At 42.2% G+C, this 18,974-nt stretch overlaps 1 protein-coding gene across 1 annotated transcript in view; it reads right to left on the bottom strand.

The window, feature by feature from the left end:
• The window catches only part of LOC137563529 (calcium/calmodulin-dependent protein kinase type 1D), a 420,545-nt gene that overhangs the window by 212,147 nt on the left and 189,424 nt on the right, over window positions 1-18,974 (bottom strand). The window contains exon 2 of the mRNA XM_068276106.1: window positions 17,781-17,912. Within this exon, the coding sequence (XP_068132207.1) occupies window positions 17,781-17,912 (132 nt within the window). The remainder of the gene's footprint in view (window positions 1-17,780; window positions 17,913-18,974) is intronic.

The raw sequence follows: 18,974 nt of genomic DNA, 5'->3' as shown, positions 1-18,974 counted from the left end.
ATGTGATAAGTCAGTCTACATCCAGAAGTGGGTTCATATCATCCTGTTATGCTTTTGTATTGTCCTTTTTTCTTAAGAAATTTCCACTTAAATGTTTGGCTGGGTGGAGAAAGGATCTGGGAGATTTAAGTGAAGAGGATTGGAGAGATATCCTTCAGTCAGTTCCTTTGATTTCTACAAATGCAACTCAAAAGCTGTCACAATTAAATATTATACACATGAACTGTTTGACTCCTAAGAGATTATATGACATAGGTTTGCGCTCAGATCCTATTTGTGCTAGATGTTGTAGGGACCATGGTGACTTACTTCATATGCTATGGAAATGTACTAAACTACATAGATATTGGAAAGGAGTGTTCGATACTCTAGATGTGGTAACGGGCTCTAACATTCCAAGAAAGGCTCAGAGCTGTGTCCTGGGCTTGGTATCTGGAACAAATGTGGCAGACCATATTCAGCTATTGATTCAAAGAGCGCTGTTCCAAGCTAGAAAACTAATTTTATTCATGTGGAAACAGCCATCACCTCCTACAATTGAGGATTGGCTTTTACAGATGAATAACTACCTAAAAATGGAAAAATTAATTTACACCCACAGAGATGCTCCTCATAAATTTGAAAACATTTGGGGTTCATGGCTTGATACACCTGGGTTGGCTGACTTTGAGCTGATTCGTAACAGATTATTTGGTCCCACATCTTAAAGGGAAGGTTCAGGGTGGCTCTTAAAAAAATAAAAATGCCCATCCACTTACCTGGGGCTTCCTCCAGCCGTGGGCAGCCAGGACGTGCCCTCGGCGCCGCTCCGCAGGCTCCCGGTCCCCTCCGGTGGCCGACCCGACCTGGCCAGGCCGGCTGCCAGGTCGGGCTCTTCTGCGTTTCAAAATGCGCCTCACGGGGGCGCGCTGACGTCATTGGACGTCCTCCGGGCTGTACTGCGCAGGCGCAGTAGTGCTGCGCCTGCGCAGTACAGCCCGGAGGACGTCTGATGACGTCAGCGCGCCCCCGTGAGGCGCATTTTGAAACGCAGAAGAGCCCGACCTGGCAGCCGGCCTGGCCAGGTCGGGTCGGCCACCGGAGGGGACCGGGAGCCTGCGGAGCGGCGCCGAGGGCACGTCCTGGCTGCCCACGGCTGGAGGAAGCCCCAGGTAAGTGGATGGGCATTTTTATTTTTTTAAGAGCCACCCTGAACCTTCCCTTTAAGTCCTTGTATTTTAATGTGAAGGTTGCAATAATTTACTAAGTATCTGGGTGCTTGGTAAGTTTATTGTTCTGCACATTCTAATGCTGTAATTTATGCATTGAGTTTTTTTTTTCATTGCTAATATCTGTAATTTGTATCTTGTGCTGGTTGGTGACCCATTGCTGCATCAAAAATTGTTTTTGTTCCATTTTTCTGCTTTAATGTTTTAATAAAAGCTGATTTAAAAAAAAAAAAAACACAGAGTTATGGTCCAAAATACCTTCAACCAGAATTCAGACTCTCATTGGAACCTACAGGAAGCGTTTAGCGGCTGTAATTTCTGCAAAAGGAGAATCTACTAAATGTTGATTTCATTTCTTTTTTGTGGTGCCCAAATTTATGTACCTGCCTAATTTTGTTTAAACAATTATTGCACACTTTCTGTAAATCCAATAAACTCAATTTCACTTCTCAATCACTGTGTGTGTCTCCTATATGATATATTTAACCAACATTTTTTGTTGTAACAACCAACGATTTATACAGGAAAATAATGACGATTAACAAAATTGCCCAAACTTTCGCACCCCACTGTACTTATTAGCCTTTTCCCCACCTATCGCAATACAATCAGTGGGTGTGATGCTTAACCAACAATCATTTTGCATTAACAATCCTTTACCTAGGCTGTTAAGCTATGCAGAGTTGTGGAGGATTGTGAAAGTCTCTGGAGCATCCAGAAGCTTTCCTCTAATGAGGTAAGTACCGCATTTTTCAGACTATAAGATGCTTCTGACCATAAGACCCACCTAAATTTAGAGGAAAAAAAGCAGGGGAAAAAATATATACTAAACCTGGTGCATCTATGGTGAAGTACATCCATGTACCTCTTGTGTTTCCCTGTGTCCTCCACTGTCCCCCTTGTGTCCTCCTGTGTGCGCCTCTGTCCTCCTCTATACCCCTTTGTGTCCCCCTTTTTCGTCAGTTTGTCTCCCTGTGTCCTCCTCTGCATAGGCACAGTACAAGGGGTCCCCGGCATTGCGGCGGGATGAAGGTTTGTATTGGCAAGCATTCACAAGTCAGGAACTCCCTGTATTTGGACTATAAGATGCAGTGAATTTTTCCCCCCACTTTTGGGGGGAAAAAAGTGAGTCTAATAGTACAAAAAATACAGTATTCAGTTTTTGGGGTTTTTTTTCACTTCAGATTAACTTTAAAGGGACCCTGAACAGATTCGATCTGTTCAGGGTCAATCTTAGAGAACCGTGCATGTGCAGTACTCTCATGCCGGCCGGCGTGATAGCGTGTAGCCGGCCGACATGATGGCACAATCGTCTGCAGCAGGAATCAGACCTGAGGACTTCATGCCAAAGTTATTGTATAACCGGAGCCGGGACCAGGGAAGGAGGCAGGAGGATGCAGGGGGACCTCGCAGCCTGCGGGGGGCTGGAGGAAGCCCCAAGTAAGTGTAAATTCTGTTTTTATAACCTGTTCAGGGTCCCTTTAAGAGCCTTGTCCTTATAAACTTACAACCTAGAAGATTAAAGAAATGAAACTGCCTACTCATTTTTGGAGAAATAGAAAACTGAATGACAACTTCTTATTCTTTCCCCAAGAAATGGAAGACATGCTATCAGAAATCACTGTGAATCTAGCTTGGATAGTTATTTTATTCAGAAGCACTGAACAGATGCGAAGATGTGACTAAGTTATTTATGTGTAAATAAATGTGATGAAATGCTTGGGAAATAAAGTGCCACTTGTTGGATTCCCATAGGGAGCACATTTCATAAGCTTTTTAAGGAATACACAAGACGGCGGCCAGAGTGGAAATTATTAGGCATAGCACACAACACATTAAAAAAATTATCCAGTCACTGAGTTCAAAAACACTAAATTCTCTGGGGCAATCCAGGATATGCAGCGTGTGCATTGTTCTAGTCACTAAACCATAACTTTCACAGGTTGCTTCTCAGCCTTTATTCTGTTACCCTTTTATAAAATATAGTAAATGAAAATGTACTGCAAGACTTTTTCTCACCCATAATTCCTCAAGGGTGGAAGAAGGCTCTTACTTCAGCAACATCTTTTGAATGCCTGAGCTGCTACAATTTGCTGTACAATTTGTTCTCAATCAAAGAAATTTCTCAGATTTGGAAAGTCAAGATAGATATGCCATATTGGACAGAACTGAAAAAGCAATCATGTGGACTAATTCCAAAAAGTACTTCCAAGTGAATAAGTCCAACTGATTGTCAACTAGAAGACCTAAGCAGCAAGAAATCATAAACCAGATCCTGAAAATGGAATGATCAGGATAAAAAAAGACTACTACCAAGCCCTTTATGATGAGCCTGACCACATAAAAAAACTAAAAGAATGTGTTTCTAATGATGGCAATTAAGCTTGGGTACAGAGCTCTGGTCAGGCCACATACCTTGCAAATCTGGTTGCAATCTTACCAACAATAATATAATAGAAAAATTAACAGACTGAATATAATTTGAAGATTTTGGTTAGGTTAGGTAGGCTCCAATACTAAATAGATGTGGTTGTTTGGATTAGGAAATTATAGAGTTATATTGCAAGACGTGAAGCCTGCTTTAGGGCCCGTTTCCACGATTGCGTTGCGGAATCGCCGGCGAATCACCGCAGGCAAAATCACATGCGAGTTCGACTCCGCGTGCGTTTTTTGCCGCGATTTCGCATAGGGTAGTAAGTATGCGATTTTAACCAGGTCACTGCCTGTGTGAATTAACATGGGTACCTATGCGAAATCGCGGCAAAAAACGCATGGGGAAAACGCATGCAATTTCCCTATTAAATACATTGTGTGCGATTCGCCTGCATTCCACATGCAGGCGAATTCTGAGGGGTCTGCCATGCAGATTTTCCCCGCACACAAAAACGCTCCGCACAACGCACAAGTGGAAACAGGCCCATCCACTTGTATATGCTGTGCGAATCCGCATGCGGACAACGCATGCGGATTCGCTATAGTGGAAACGAGCCCTAACACTGCTCTCACTGAAAATAAGTTGAACCCATCTTGACAAATTAAATTACCTCTCTAGAATGTAGTCTATGGGTGATAATATAAATAGACATCAATAATAAAATATCTTTGTATTACGCACCTCATATTACTTTTTACAGCACCATGGGACATGATGTACATTAATAATAATGACTGAATTAACAAACTGAATGTAACTTTTTGAGAACAAACAAAACCTAAACTACAGATCATGGTGAAACTGATATACAATTTTCCTTTTTCATAAATTACAGCATGGTATGATTGTATTGTTGTAGATCGTGCAACACAAAATAGCTGGCTCTGTTTGTAGCTGACAGGTTCTCTTGAACACAATTGTTTTCTTTCAACCAGCAGCGTTGCTATTATTTAACTCTAATGCTCACTCTGGTCTGAATGTATTCACTTGACTTGTTTCCCAGGTGTACATGAGTTCTCTGCAGACATTAATTGGCTTATTCTGCAGTCTCATGTGGATGCTAATTGTTTTAAGTTGATGTATGTTCTTAAAATAGATTTAACGGAGGTTCTGGACTTTGCAGAAAAGATTGCTTTCACGTTCAGGAAAAAAGTTGATTTTTTTTTAACAGGGACAAAATTATATTGAACAGGATTTGTATTTTCATTAAGCTGCTTACATAACAGCAGGCAGCGGAAAAGAAGCAGATCAGTTATGCTCCAATGTCAATGAAATAATATTCTGAGCCATATTTTCAGTAAAAATAAACAGGAACTTGTTAGCATAACAAGGTTTAGATTTCCCTGTTTGGCAATTGAAAAGCCATAGGATTACAGCAGAAAATTAATGCAACTGGTGATTATCAGCGAGTCACATTGTCTGCATCTGTGTAGTGGGGCTCAAAGTAACTGGAGTATATTTTACAGTAGAATGGCATATGGAGTAAAACCTGGAAGACAGAGGTCAGAAAAGCATGGCCAATCATTTTCAACCAAGTCATAACTTGTGCTGATAGTTTGAACCAGAAAGGCTTCCTTGCAACATATTTTTAGATTTTCATTTTTACTAATATTAATCATTTTTATTAAAACAAGCCCTGGCATAAAGTGTGGGACTTTATATGGAGGAAAGGGGACTATTGAATTGAGGCCAGCCAGTATAAAATGACACAAGCTGAGGACCTGCACAAATCAGCTTACTGTCCAAATGATACTGATATAACATCTTTACATTTCTAATATCACGGTCATAAGAATTTTGTAATAAATGATATCATACTGATGTGTTTGTGACATTAAACATAGACACCACTGCTTACAGAGCAAACATTTTTCCCAACCATCCTATGTGCTGAGAGTGCTGAATAATTTCTTGTCTCGTATACTGAATTCATTGGGATCTGTTCCAAATGAAGATACATTAGAGAAGTTGTAAGTAGAGGTTATGCAAAAAAAGCTACAAAAAGCAAATGGCCACACATCCATCTTATTCCCTCTAGTGGTGCCACTAGCAACCAGAAGGGAACTGACCAATTTATGATTAGTCAGTGGCCAGTTGGCCACTCTGTTACACTGGCAGTCAATGGGTTGCTGTGATTTGTAGTCCCACCTGATTAGTCTCTGTCCCAATAAAGTTCTCCCCTTGTCCTGTGTTTCCTTGTGCTTGGTAGTATTAAGTAAGTTCTTGTGTGCTACCTTTCCTGCCCATATTCTGCCTAGTGGTGTTATGGTGCTTCTTCTACCTTTGTGTGTTCACTTCCAATACCTTGCACACTTAAAGGATAACCTAGATGAAGAAGATTGTTAGAACGGGAGGAGGAGGCATGTATAGGGAGCAGTCCTCACGCCCATGGCTCCCCCCGGTTATCCCTGTCCCCCTCCATTCTCTCTTAAGAACAATCAGAAGCTGCTTCTGGGTCAGCCACAGTGCGCAAGCGCTTTGCCTCGGTTATCCTTTAGGGGTGTAACAAAGTGCTGGATACAATGAGATGCCATGTCAAGCATCTCCTGAGGTGAAAGGAAACCAGGATCATCTATAACATTGGCAGAAAGCAACAAGTCAGTGTAAGACTTATCCAAACAAAATTATGGTACAGACAAACAACCGAGCGAATAGAGAATCAGAGTATTTCCTTATTTAAAACCTATGATGTTTGTTAGTCTGCAGTTCAGGAAATGTCCTCTAAAATATGGCCTTATTCTGAAAAACTATGGCCCCCCAGCAACATTCTGCAGGCTGCACCCCCCCCCCCATCGGTACGCCTGTGTGGGGGTGATTAAAAAACCCTAGGTGCCAACCCCCTTCTCATGTGTGCAGCTCTCAAACTACCCTTCCCTGCCCACAGATTTTGTAGAGTAGTTTAGCAGCAAAGCTTTATACTTTACCTGCTTCTGCTAGTGCGACAGGTCCTCCTCACTACTCTGTTCAGTCTAGCCACACAGTCTTGGGGCTCTTGAAACTGCATGTGGCCTGATTGAGAGCAGCAAGGTTATAGGCTGAATGGCAGCTACACTGGACAGAGGAATGTGGAGGACCTGTCCTGCAGATGGAAACAAGTAAAGTATGAAGCTCTGCCAGAACACTACTCTGGGGCCCCTCCTCCTCATGACAGCAGGGATCTGCCCAGTGCTTCTCTTGGCTAGGCTGCCAACAACCTTTATGCCGGGTTGCCCTTCGCTTAAGTGCTATTTTTGCAGGGCTGTTCCTAGAACAACAATCAAATTGCCAGCACTGATGTGAACATGGACTTCTTGTGGTCAGGACAAACTGGTGTTTATCTTGTCGCAAACCTGAGATTAATCAAGTCGTTGCAAAAAAACTGGCACTTCCATTTAGCATTACCTGTTAGGAAGACACTTCAGTAATGTTAATATGCACAGGACAAGTAATATGTTTGATGATAATCTTTGTAATATATAGAGCTAAACCAGATAGGATTGCTTTTTTTCTCAACAAAATTTTTTTTTACTTTAAAATGTTTGGAGTCATTGCCCTAGAATGAGCATACAGATCAGATGTTTGATTTCACAGTGACTTTCCTGGTTGCATGACAGCTGTGTGTCACCAATTTATATTACTGAAGCCAAAAAACAGCATGGCAGAAAGGCAAATAGCATTTCAACACGGCAATTTTATTTATTTTCTAGTAGATTCTTATATCAAAGCAGAATCAAAAAAAAAAAAGAAAAAAAGAAAGCAGCTCAGGATATAGCTATTTGATTTAGTATCAAAGGTTAAAATCCCATTTCTAAAAAATGGAACCTTTTTGATCTGTGCTTATTGAAGCTGCTGTGTTGAACAAGTCCCGTTTCCTTTGCTGTAAATGAGTTAAATGCTGTGTCACCAACTGCTCTCTGTACTTGTTATTACTGTGTCCCTTTCACTATACTGCTCCAACGCAACGAGAAAACAGAATTCTTTAACAAAGAAATACATTTTTGTGGTGGGTGTTTTGATCATGATCTGAGCACTTCATATTACTGGTCAATAAAGTTAACTGTAATTGCCAGGCTCACCTGGTATCGATCCTGCCACAGTACCTGTCCTCAATCCTACAAAAGAGTCCGAGTGTACGCGCGCGGGCTGCTGGCTGTGGGCTTAATGCCCAAGGTTTGTAATGAGTCAGGCAAAATCAGCTCAGGAAATGTGTGCGCACGATGTGCAGCCATAGGCCCTAATGTGAATTACGGCTATAGCAGAGGTCAGACAGTAATCTGGGCACTCTCAAAAGACGGATCCCAAATTACTATAAAAGCGAATTACGGCTTACCCGAGTCCACGGTGGCCTGGAGGGGGAATAGTAATTAACACCGGGACTTTTGCAGGAGCACGATGAGTAGTTTCTCGGCTTTACTCTGCATCCAAATTTCCCGGCGCCTTAATTCCATGTATACAGTTTGAAGAAATGTGCATGTACATGAAACCCGGTGCCAGGCTTGCAAGTTTGATGTCAGCGTAGACCCATATGCTGCATACAAATTTACATACCAAAACGGCCCTTGCTTGCTTGCTTATAAAAAAGGTAGCCCCTACCCTTCCTCAAGTGCAGGTACCTGGTGTCAGCTAGTTGTCTGGCTAGACCCTCTTCAGTTTGTTAAACCAACCCTGATCCTGATTCATTTCTGACCCCGGCTTCTCTGACTACTCTTGATCTGATCCTTTTGGATATCCTGATTACTACCTGCCCAGATCTTGGCCTATTTTCACATTTACAATTGAACTCCGCCTGCTCTAGTGTTCTACACTGCCCGTCTCTGACCTTTGCCAGTTTCTGACTACGATTATAGCCACCAATTATATTGGTTGCAGAGTTTACATGGGCTTATTTATTTCTTTGGAGCCGCTTTATTCTGCACTAGTTTAGCTTCCTGGGCAGTGTTACGCAGTATAGATAATCCAGCAACCTTTATTGACACGAGCCATCTAACTTTCTCATTGTATAAGAAGTCTTGAAAAACTGCAGAATTTTTGAGTGATTTATTTTTTATAGAAATATTTTATTATGTGAGACTTAAAGATAACCTAAAGTTAAAAAAAAAATGAGATTAACTCACCTGGGGCTTCCCTCAGCCCCCTGCAGACGATCGGTGCCCTCGCAGCTCCGCTCCGATGGCCCAGGACCCGCCGGCGAACACTTCCAGTTTGGCCGTCACCGGCCGAGGGGCATGGGAACGTGAGTGATTCTTTGCGTTCCCAGCCTGTATATCGCCCCCTATGCTGCTATTGCGGCCAGGAGGCCGCCGCAGAGGATATCTCAGCCCCTGGTGGGGCGATTTGCTTAATTTAAAGTGCTGTACGCGCAGCTAGCACTTTGCTAGCTGTCCACACGCAGCGGCGCCCCCCCCCCCCCCCGCCAGAGCCCTGCGCTGCCCGGACCAATGACTTCCAGGCAGCGATATGGGCTGGATCGGAGGCGTCTGACATCAGGACATCGGCTGACGTCCATGACGTCATTCCGATCATCGCCATGGCGACAGGAAAAGCCAAACAGGGGAACGCATTATATACGCATTCCCCTGTTTGCTATTGATGCCGGCGACGATCGTACTAGAGCAGGCTTTCTCAACCAGGGTTCCCCAGGGGACTCTGCAGGGGTTCCTTGGCATTTTCCCCCATTGTGGGGGAAGTATAATAGAGCACATTATAATAGGTAGTACTGTAACAAGAAGCACTAAATTGGAGCATCAGGAGATGGTATGATGAGTGGCAGTGTAATGGGGGAAGTGAAATAAACAGCCACACATACTTTTAAAGACCATGCCTCCTGCAAAATAAATGCAGGGGTTCGAGACCAAAAAATTGTTTGCAGGGGTTCCTTGAGATCCAAAAGTTATTTGCAGGGTTCCTCCATGGTAGAAAGGTTGAGAAAGGCTGTACTAGAGGGACACATGCGCCCTCTAGTGTTGTTTCATGTAGCTACCTCTCTGTTTGGCAGAATTAAAGAACCGCCAGGAAGGTTAAGGTAAAAATAACATAGAACTAAGTCTAATATTTTTATTTTTTAGTGTAAGGGTTCAATTTTTAAGATTGCATTTGAAACAGTTGTTTTCCTTAGGTTTATTTTAAAACCAAACATTGATGCTGAGACAAAGTTGTGTTTCAAATGCTATGTAATGATTCTCCTTGACAAGACTGAGGAATCTATTTATATTTAGTGCTGAGCCAGCCTATACCACATAAGAATCTCTCTTTAATGGAACTATGGATATAGGACATAAAAGATGAAATGATGCCTACTACACTGAACAAAACGCTGTATGATTTTTTACAAAGTGAGCTGTGGTACTTACATCATTAAAACTTCTACAAGGATTAAAGTTACACACTATGTGGACACAGTCTGTAAAATCAAACCAGAAATTAATCCGCTATTGATGCTATTCTATTATACTCCACCAAATGCCTCCTCCTCGGGGACCCCCTCGGCAACTGATGTTACTATATCTAAACTTGCGCATCTAATAATAATGGCCGCCCGTAAGGTGATTTTTAACAAATGGATTTATCCTAGTGCTCCTACGGTGTGGGATGTTAAGGAAGAACTCATTCAACTCCTCAGAATAGACAGGTTGGAAGCACTAACACACAAAGATAAAAAAACTAAAAAATTCTTAACAAAGAACAAAAACCTGGAGACCGTTTATTCTGAGGTCTTTCTCTAAAAGAGAAATAATTGAGATAGTGCCCCCTTTTAAAGACACAAAGTGGTACTTAACAGAGCATTTGATGAGTACGTTAGGGAAATTACAGGTGACATAAGAGCTTGATTTTTCAAAAATAGAGAAACCAGAGATGACAGGGGTGGGGGGAGGTTAGGGAGGGAAAGAGGGTTAAATGTGTTTTGTTTAAGGATGCTCTTCTTGTCTGGCCAGTGTGATGCATTGTAAAAAGAAGATTAAACATTTTCCATCTTTTCCGCTGTGTCATTATAGTGGAGAAGATCTATTTATTTTGTAAAACATTCGCTGTATCTCCTTAAATGACTTATTGGCATTGTTGGACAAAGTGAAAATTCAAATAAAATTTGAAAAAAAACTTCTACCAATCAACTTTATACATTACTCACAGAGGATTGTCTCCAGAATAGTCTATATAATTCAAAATACCATATACAATATCATACATGGCAAACTTGCCTATATCTACTTTTGGTTAAACGTCTGCCAAATGATAGATGAGCATATGTGCGTAATGATCACCTGGAAACCCTGGTGCAGCTTGCAAGACTTTGGCCAGGGATCGCTGTAGAGCGGCAATATAGTTGTATAAGGATCCCAGGCAAATTTAGCTCCGATTTAACCATTAAAAAGGTTACTTAAAGGGGTTCTTTCGTGAAAAAAGTAGGCAGTTAAAAAATGTGACAGATGACAGGTTTTGGGCCAATCCATCTTTTTAAGGGGGATTCTCAGGGCTTTCTTTGTTTTCAACAGCATTTCCTGAACAACAGTTGCAAAATCTAACTGACATAATAGTGTGCAAGTGATTAGAGAGGCCGGCTGGTATCTTGCTATTTTGGCAGTTAAACTGTTGTTCAGGAAATGCTGTTGAAAACAAAGAAAGCCCTGAGAATCCCCCTTAAACAGATGGACTGGCCCAAAACCTGTCATCTGTCACATTTTTTAACTGCCTACTTTTTTCGCGAAATAACTCCTTTAAAAAAAAAAAAATAAGTGGGGGTTCCCCCGCCGAGCCTCTGTAACCCCTTCTCACCCATGCAGGCTGGGCTAGCCAGAATGCAGAGCCTGGACCATGTGGGGCTCCGCACCCTAAGCTATACCAGCCCTTATAGTCCTTGGTATGGGAGGCTCTGAAAGAGAGGGGTGGCAAAGCCTCCCCCTCTTCCCCATAGTCCTGGTCCAATACATGGGGCTGTTTCCCACCTCTAGTCCCCAGGAGCAGGTGAGGTCATCAATGCCCTGGGAGGGGTTTATGGTGGCATCTGGAAGTCCCCTTTAAGAAGGGGACCCAAGGTTCTCACCCCTCACCACGTGAAATGAGTCTAGGGGTGCTGACATAACCCTTACCCATTTCCAGAAAGAGTTAAAATGCACTTAAAAGACAACCACAAGAAATATTTTTTTATTAATCTTAATTAAGCTTAAATACTTACCTTTCATTATTCCCACGACAGTATCCTCGGAAATGATCCAACACCATAACCTTTTCGATATGCAGCAAACAGAGAACGCCACACACAATGATCCCTGCCCCGACTACCAAAGAACTACACAGCATGTGTGGAACCAATACCCAGTTCTGGACATTTATAAATCCCCTTTAGTGCCCTCTATTGGTCTTTTGACTAATGAGGATTCCCATTGGTCTGTTAAAAGGACAAAAGGAGTTTCTCAAAAAAATGAACAAAAAAGCAGTTTGTACCCTTCACTCATCTCTATTAATGATATTTCAAAAGAATATGCAGTGAACTCACTTAAGACAATTTCAGCCCAGAACCTACAAATGATCTGAAAACAAAGTAATGCTGCACAAATGGCTGGAAATTCATTGTTCAGTAAAGCAAAAACTGAAAGCTGCTGCCAGGAGGACTGTCAGATGAGGAAAATGTGGGGATTATATTAATTAATGTCATGGTTTTGCCTTTTGTCTTGTGGTGAACAATAAGCATGGAAAGCTCTACTTTTCAAAGGCGTTTCACTGAAAACCTTCATCAAGTACTACATAGAGGTCCCCAAATTACAATGTCATCAGAGACACAGAAATGACAAAAGAAGAAATAGCTGATTTGAATAAGAAATAGAAGAATGTAGGCAGAATTGTTCCCCTCAGGTCACATTACAGCAAGTAGTGTACTGCTATTCATTAAAGAGCAAGGATCTCTAATGAAGGCCAGTCAAAAAAAGGGCATATTCTGAATCTGCACTCTCTGGAGGATTCACACTGCGCTGGAGCAGTACCATGCCCATTGTGATAGATGTGCTGCACATTGCAAAATCCACTGCCACTCCGAAACAAAGGTGTGTCCCATTCACATTCATCAAATGAATGGCAATCTATTGAGCTTTCTGGAAAAATGCATGCAGTCATATTCCTGCAATGGCCAAATATGAAACAAGCCTATAAAGATATAACTATTGGTTTTTCAAACTTTGCTCTTGGGGATCCCACAAATACTGTCAATTTGCACAAGTTAAAGTGAACTGAGACCTAGTGGCTGCAGCTGTAGTGCATCAGGACCCAATGCTGGAAGAGGTACAGTGCTGCCCATAATTATTCACACCCCAGGCAAATTTTCACTTAAAGTTACTTTTATTTAACCAGCAAGTACTTTTTTGATGGGAAATGACATAGGTGTTTCCCAAAAAATAATAAGACTATGTACAAGAGGCATTATTGTAGAAAAAAAATTCTCAGTTTTTATTTAAATTTTAGGCAAAAAAGTGTCCAATTCAAAATGATTCATACCCTTCACAAACTGTCACTGTCTGTGGGAAAATCCAAAGCTATATGCCATTCCAAATAGCCCAAGCTGTTCTAAAGCATCCTAATTACCCTGATTATTTGGGAACAGCTGTTTTAATCAATTTAACAGGTGAAAAACAGCAGCTCTCTGCAGTTGGTTTGCGGACAGTCATGGCTAAGACCAAGGAGCTCAGTAAGGACCTGCAGCTGCTCATTGTGGTTGCTCAAAAGTGAGGAAAGGGCTACAAGGCTATTTCTAAATTTTTCCAGTTCCAGTGGCTACAGTGCAAAGTATTATTAAAAATACAAGATGTTCTGCACTGTGCAAAATCTCATAGGATGTGGTTGGAAGCCAAAAGTGACACCTGTGCTGGCCAGGAGGATATTGAGAGAGGTGATAAAGAATCCAAGGATCACCACCAAGGCCATTCTGGTGAATCTGGATTCCTGTAGAGGAGAGAAGGAAGAAGTCTGCCCCCTCCCCCGTGGTTTTGGATCTGCTTTCCAATGGTTGCGCCACTGTAGAAGAGAAGTTGTGGATGGATTGTTGGCCCTAGGAGCTCATGCTTACTAGTGACTGTGACCGTGGTACCTGCGTCATAGCGAACACAGTGAATCCCACGCAGGAGACTTGGGCGCCCAGGGAGTAACTTCGACGCCTTCAGAAGACGGAGCTGAAGTTACTTTTAAAACACAATAATTTGGCCTCCAGCAATTGCTGGAAGCCAAATTATTTCATTACCCACCATCCATGGCGGCCTGGAGGGGGAATAGTATTCAACACGACCGGGACTTATACCGGCTGTATCCTGCGCCCAAGTCTCCCACGCCGATTCCTCTCGTACGCTGTCATTGGTGCCGGGTTAGAGAAAAAGAGATTACTGATGTCCGGGTCACAGGGTTAGAGAAAGGGGATTACTGAGGTCTGGAGGGAAACACTGAACGTTACTGAGGGTACTGGGGAGATCAGCAATGGTTAATTGAGCGTTCTGAAGGGAGGCAGAGTGAGAGCTAGCTGCCTGTTTGGGGGAGGCACTTAGCCTACAACTTTAATCCTCTCCCTGAACTTCAAGCAGTCCTCTGGAAAATGCAGCCAAGGTGTGGTAGGAAGACACTCTCTGCATATGTGCCAGCGATGGGCAGTGCTACACAGAGGTATGAGGGCATGTCCAGCCAAGTGGAAGGCAGAACTACAGCATAGCCAGATGGAGTGAGGGTGGAGCAAAGGTTGCCCTGGGGGCTAGTCCCATCCTGCATCAGGCATAAGCCTTTGTAAATACTTAATTTGTTGGTGAACGACACAAATCATCTACAATGGGCAGGTCCAGGCCCTTTGTGCCCCAGCTCCTCCAGTGTTCCCCAGGCTAAAATCTGAAAAGCACTCTTCCATACAGGTAGCTATAATTTTGAAATTCAACTGCTCTTTACGCAGGCAGCAATCTACAGGGATGTCATTTAATATGCTAGCAAGTTTGTATGAAAACACATTAGGCCTCCAAATATAAAAGCTGCTCATTAATAGCAGAATATTCATGCTATCTAAATGAATAAGATGGCCATGTCTTGTAAAACATAAGTTCTCATCAAATCTGATATTGCAAGAACGAAAAAAAAGTCACGTATAGTTGCACTCGAATCATGGTTTAGCATCTGCTGTGTTGGGAGATTCTGGAACAAGATATTTACATAAGCACTCACATCATATCAGATAGGCACTTGTTTTCAGTTTCTGCATAAATCCACTTAAGCATATGTGTGCTGGCTCACCAAACTAGATGAAAACAGCTTGGTTCCTAAGAAAGAAGCCAGCAAAAGCAGCTTTGCAGCATAGGGAGTCTTATACAAGAGACATTTACCGATTCCTGATACAGTAAAACTGAAAGATCATTGTACTTTCATTTGAAAAAACGGCAGCTTTGTTTTGACTCTGCTATCTTTATTGATGTGCATTTATATCCATTGGGACACACTTAAAGTTGAATGCATGCAAACAACAGAATAAACAGTACAAAGACAAACATGGGAACAGCTTCACCTGCCTAACCTCTGACAACATTATTTCAGCTTTGCAGTTTCTTGCCTATCTGTTCATTGGGCAGTGAATCAGGAAAATCACATGACTCCACTATCACCCAGGCGATAGACAAGTGAAACAAACTGAAACTGGCAATATTATTTGCCATATGGCTGGCATCACGGTCTGGCAGAAAAGTATCAACCAAATTACCCGCAGAACAGAATTATAAATACATTATCAGGCAAAACAACCCACATACACTTTTTTTTTAACAGTGTATTTTTAGCTGTCCAGTCAATCTAAAATTATCTTGTAGCAGATCAGATTAAACAGACTAATGAAAGTTATTTGTGCAGTAATCCATTAAACTGGATGCCCTCCCAAAACATTTGCTAAATTTAAATAGCGCGGAAATGGTTTATGTACTCTGTCAAGCTTTTATTGATGCTACTTACCCCATGGAAAGATTTACTTCTCACCTCTTGTCCATGTAATCCTAACCAACTGAGGAAAGTGAGGAGGATCTCCTCAATAGTGCCAAAGACAGCAATAAAAGAAAGAAAAGTAAGCCTTCCACACCTTACACAAAGGTCTTACATTTCAGTCCTAATGCCTGAGTGCACTAGCGTGCTTCTGTGCATTTTTCAGCAATGTGAATCAGGAGGGGTGTTGCTAGGATTCAAAATTTTCCGGGGCATTTTTGGGCACCCTGTGCCTTGTGCCCATAAGTGGGCGAGGTCAAGCACCAGAATGTGGGTGTGGTCAAGGGTGGAGCAAAATTTACACGAACTTCATTACTTTAGAGTAAATCTGTAGTCTTTGACAGACAAAAAGTTATATACTTACATAGGCAGAAGAAAGCCTCTGGATAGTCCAGCAGCTTCCTGTGTTTGCAGCCCCGCTCTACTTCGTGAATGAGTGCGGCCATTCTGAACCTGCACAAGTACGGCCGCCCCTGCACAGTAGCAAGGAGCTGCTCATGGATGAGTGTAGTATGGTTCATTCACTCAGGGAAGCACTCCCACAAGAACATATCTGACAATCTCTTGTTGGATATGTTCAGAGGGTCCAAGAAGAGTAATAGGGGGCAGGGCGGTTCATAGGAAGCCTAGGCCTCCCTCTACCCAAGTAAGTATCAAACTTTTTGTTAGATAGAAAAGCACAAATCGTTTAAAAAGTATCTCGAAACCTAAATTTGTATTGATGATGTTGTAAAGAGAATATCAGCTTAAGGGCAGCCACACATACAGAATAGAGCTTATTCAGCCACTTAGGCCTCGATTCATAAAGCATTCCCGCATGCGGAAATGCTGAAAACAGATGACTTTACCGACAACTAAGCAAAATGTGTATTCATAAAGGCTGTTTCCGCATGAAAAGCAGACATTCCCGAGCAGAGCGACAAATCACCGCCTTGTGCGGTGATTATGTTAATAAAAGTAACAAAATGCCCAATCATAAAAATTACCGCACGCGGTATGCGGCCGGGGATTACCGCTACCTCGGGATGTAGCGATGACCATGCGGAATACGTGCAAGTGAATGGGACAGACCTCCCAAGCAGCAGCAAGGAGAGCAGCGCACGGAGGGACTCCGGCAGCTTCCTATGTTTCTGCATGCCTTCCGCCAGCCTAGAGCGGGAGATCTCCGCTCTGTTATCGCAACTGACAACATTTTATGAATGACCACCCAGAAGTGTGAAATACCGTGCGCTGAGTTTTCCCGCACGGATTTCATTAACCGCACACACTTTTATGAATCGAGGCCTTCGTAGGTGTAGAATAGACCCAGCTCACTATATAGGAGGTTATTGCTGATGAAAAGAAGACACACGGAGACCGGGATCCCACTCTGGTCTAATATAGTTTGGAGTGTCAGATAAATCTAATGATGAAAATATACTCGCAAAGGTGGGTTGCTACTGGAGGCAACCACTCGTCTGAGCCTGTGGGGAGTAACCGTCCCCACTCGGTCTTTATCCAAGAAGTACCGGTCGCTCCTCCTAAAAATTCATTTTGCGAAGCGAGACCCCACGAAGTAGGGTATAGAAAGTACGTCAGATCATGCGCCTCAGATTGTCTACCCCTATCGGGCCGGCACGTACTTCACCTGAGGAAGCGGCTTACGCCGAGAAACGCGTCATCGCTGTACACTATATGTTCTTGTTTTAAATAAATTGGAAAATAAATTGGAATTTTTTTTTTACTAATACCAACTCTTGAGTTATAATTTTATACAAATTTACCAATCTATATATTTTTGGGCGCCTCCTGCATCAGTCTAGTATTCACTATATAGGAGATCAGTTCAGACATAGACTTTCCATCTAAGAACTTCATAAATAAGGGGTATATTAGCTGGGATTTTAACTTTTTTCCCCTAAAACTCAGGACTCATTTAAGAAAGGTCTCTTTTAAAAAGTTTATATAAATTTGGTATCTGGAGTCCTGCTTTCATAAAGCAGACCTACCCACAACATTATTGCTTCAGTATAACATTGAATCTTATGAATGCTAATTGAGGAGTGTTCAGATTTTGGATGTGTGTTTCCCCTACAGATGCAGTAATTGGATAAATGGGGTATGTCAACCCCTGCCATACAGAGGCGCTATATTCCACTAAGCATCTTTACATTATGCTCCTTAACATGAATGGCACTTACTTTTTCAGCACGGCAATTTCATTCTCTATACTGCTCTCCTTCCCCTTCAGAGCTTTCTTCGGGATACACTTCACTGCAAAAAGTTTCCCAGTCTTCTTCTCTTCAGCTAACACGACTTCTGAGAAGGCTCCCCTATGTACAAAGAAAAACCACACACAGGGTAAGGAATGCTAGTTTTACTGTTACTTGTGGCTCTTCAATACACAACCCACATTACTCACATTCTACAACATACACACACTCCAAGAACCAACAAGCATTCATCTTTTCTTAGTATGAACACAAGGGTCAACTTTGCATGAGAAAAAAGTCACAGTACGCATGAATACAGTAAAATGAATGCATTGGTGGAGTGCAATATAAAAAGGCCATTCCTCTTTTAGAATTTACAAACTTGTAACTCTCATCTGACTAAAGATAACTATCCAGATTGAAATAAGCCTTTAGGACTGTTTTGGACTACATGCACTTCAATCCACTTTTTGGATATTTTGGAACTTTTTGCATATACCACGAACACTGGCAGAACTATGTAAATGATGGTGTCCTACTTCCACTGCTTCACTACACGTTTCTGTGCTTTTTAGTTAAAGCAGCTTGCTGCATTTTGGTGCACTTTGCCCCTGCTTTTCCAGTGAATCGGGATCTGAAAGCACACTATAATAACACCGCAAGTATTTGCATGCATTTGTGTTTTGAAACAGAAAACAGTCCTTACAAGAGTAATAAAGTCAAAGAAAAAAACACATCTATCACCCTTATTCTTATAAAAGTAAAAGCTAAATGAATCCTGTATCCACAGTAATGGCTTGTTGTTCACAGGAGCTGACATGTAGGCAGCCAGATGTCAATTCTGACCGATTTCCTGATCTGTGATTGATCAACTGTTGATTGGGAGTGAATATTAGCTTGTGTGTCCAAGGCCTGAAGTAACCTAACTAAACAGAGATTAGCTAGAAGTTGTTTTTCTCCATGTAAAAAACATTGTGTCCCTGTTCTCTCTGGTACAGCTGGAGTTTATCATGGTACTGGCAGCAGCACTATGTCAAATGTGATATGGCTTCTGTATTACTAAGTAGAGCTCATGATAAATATTTAATTTATCCACTGAATACATGTCCACGGCTGCGGGGTGTCCAAGACATGTATTTGTCAAGCTGCTTGGTCACTTCAAGGTCTCTTCACATTGCCGGC

This window comes from Hyperolius riggenbachi, chromosome 3, assembly GCF_040937935.1.
Source record: "Hyperolius riggenbachi isolate aHypRig1 chromosome 3, aHypRig1.pri, whole genome shotgun sequence".
Classification (NCBI taxonomy): Eukaryota; Metazoa; Chordata; class Amphibia; order Anura; family Hyperoliidae; genus Hyperolius; species Hyperolius riggenbachi.
Note: the sequence above shows the minus strand (reverse complement) of the source record. Positions and strands in the feature narration are given on the sequence as shown.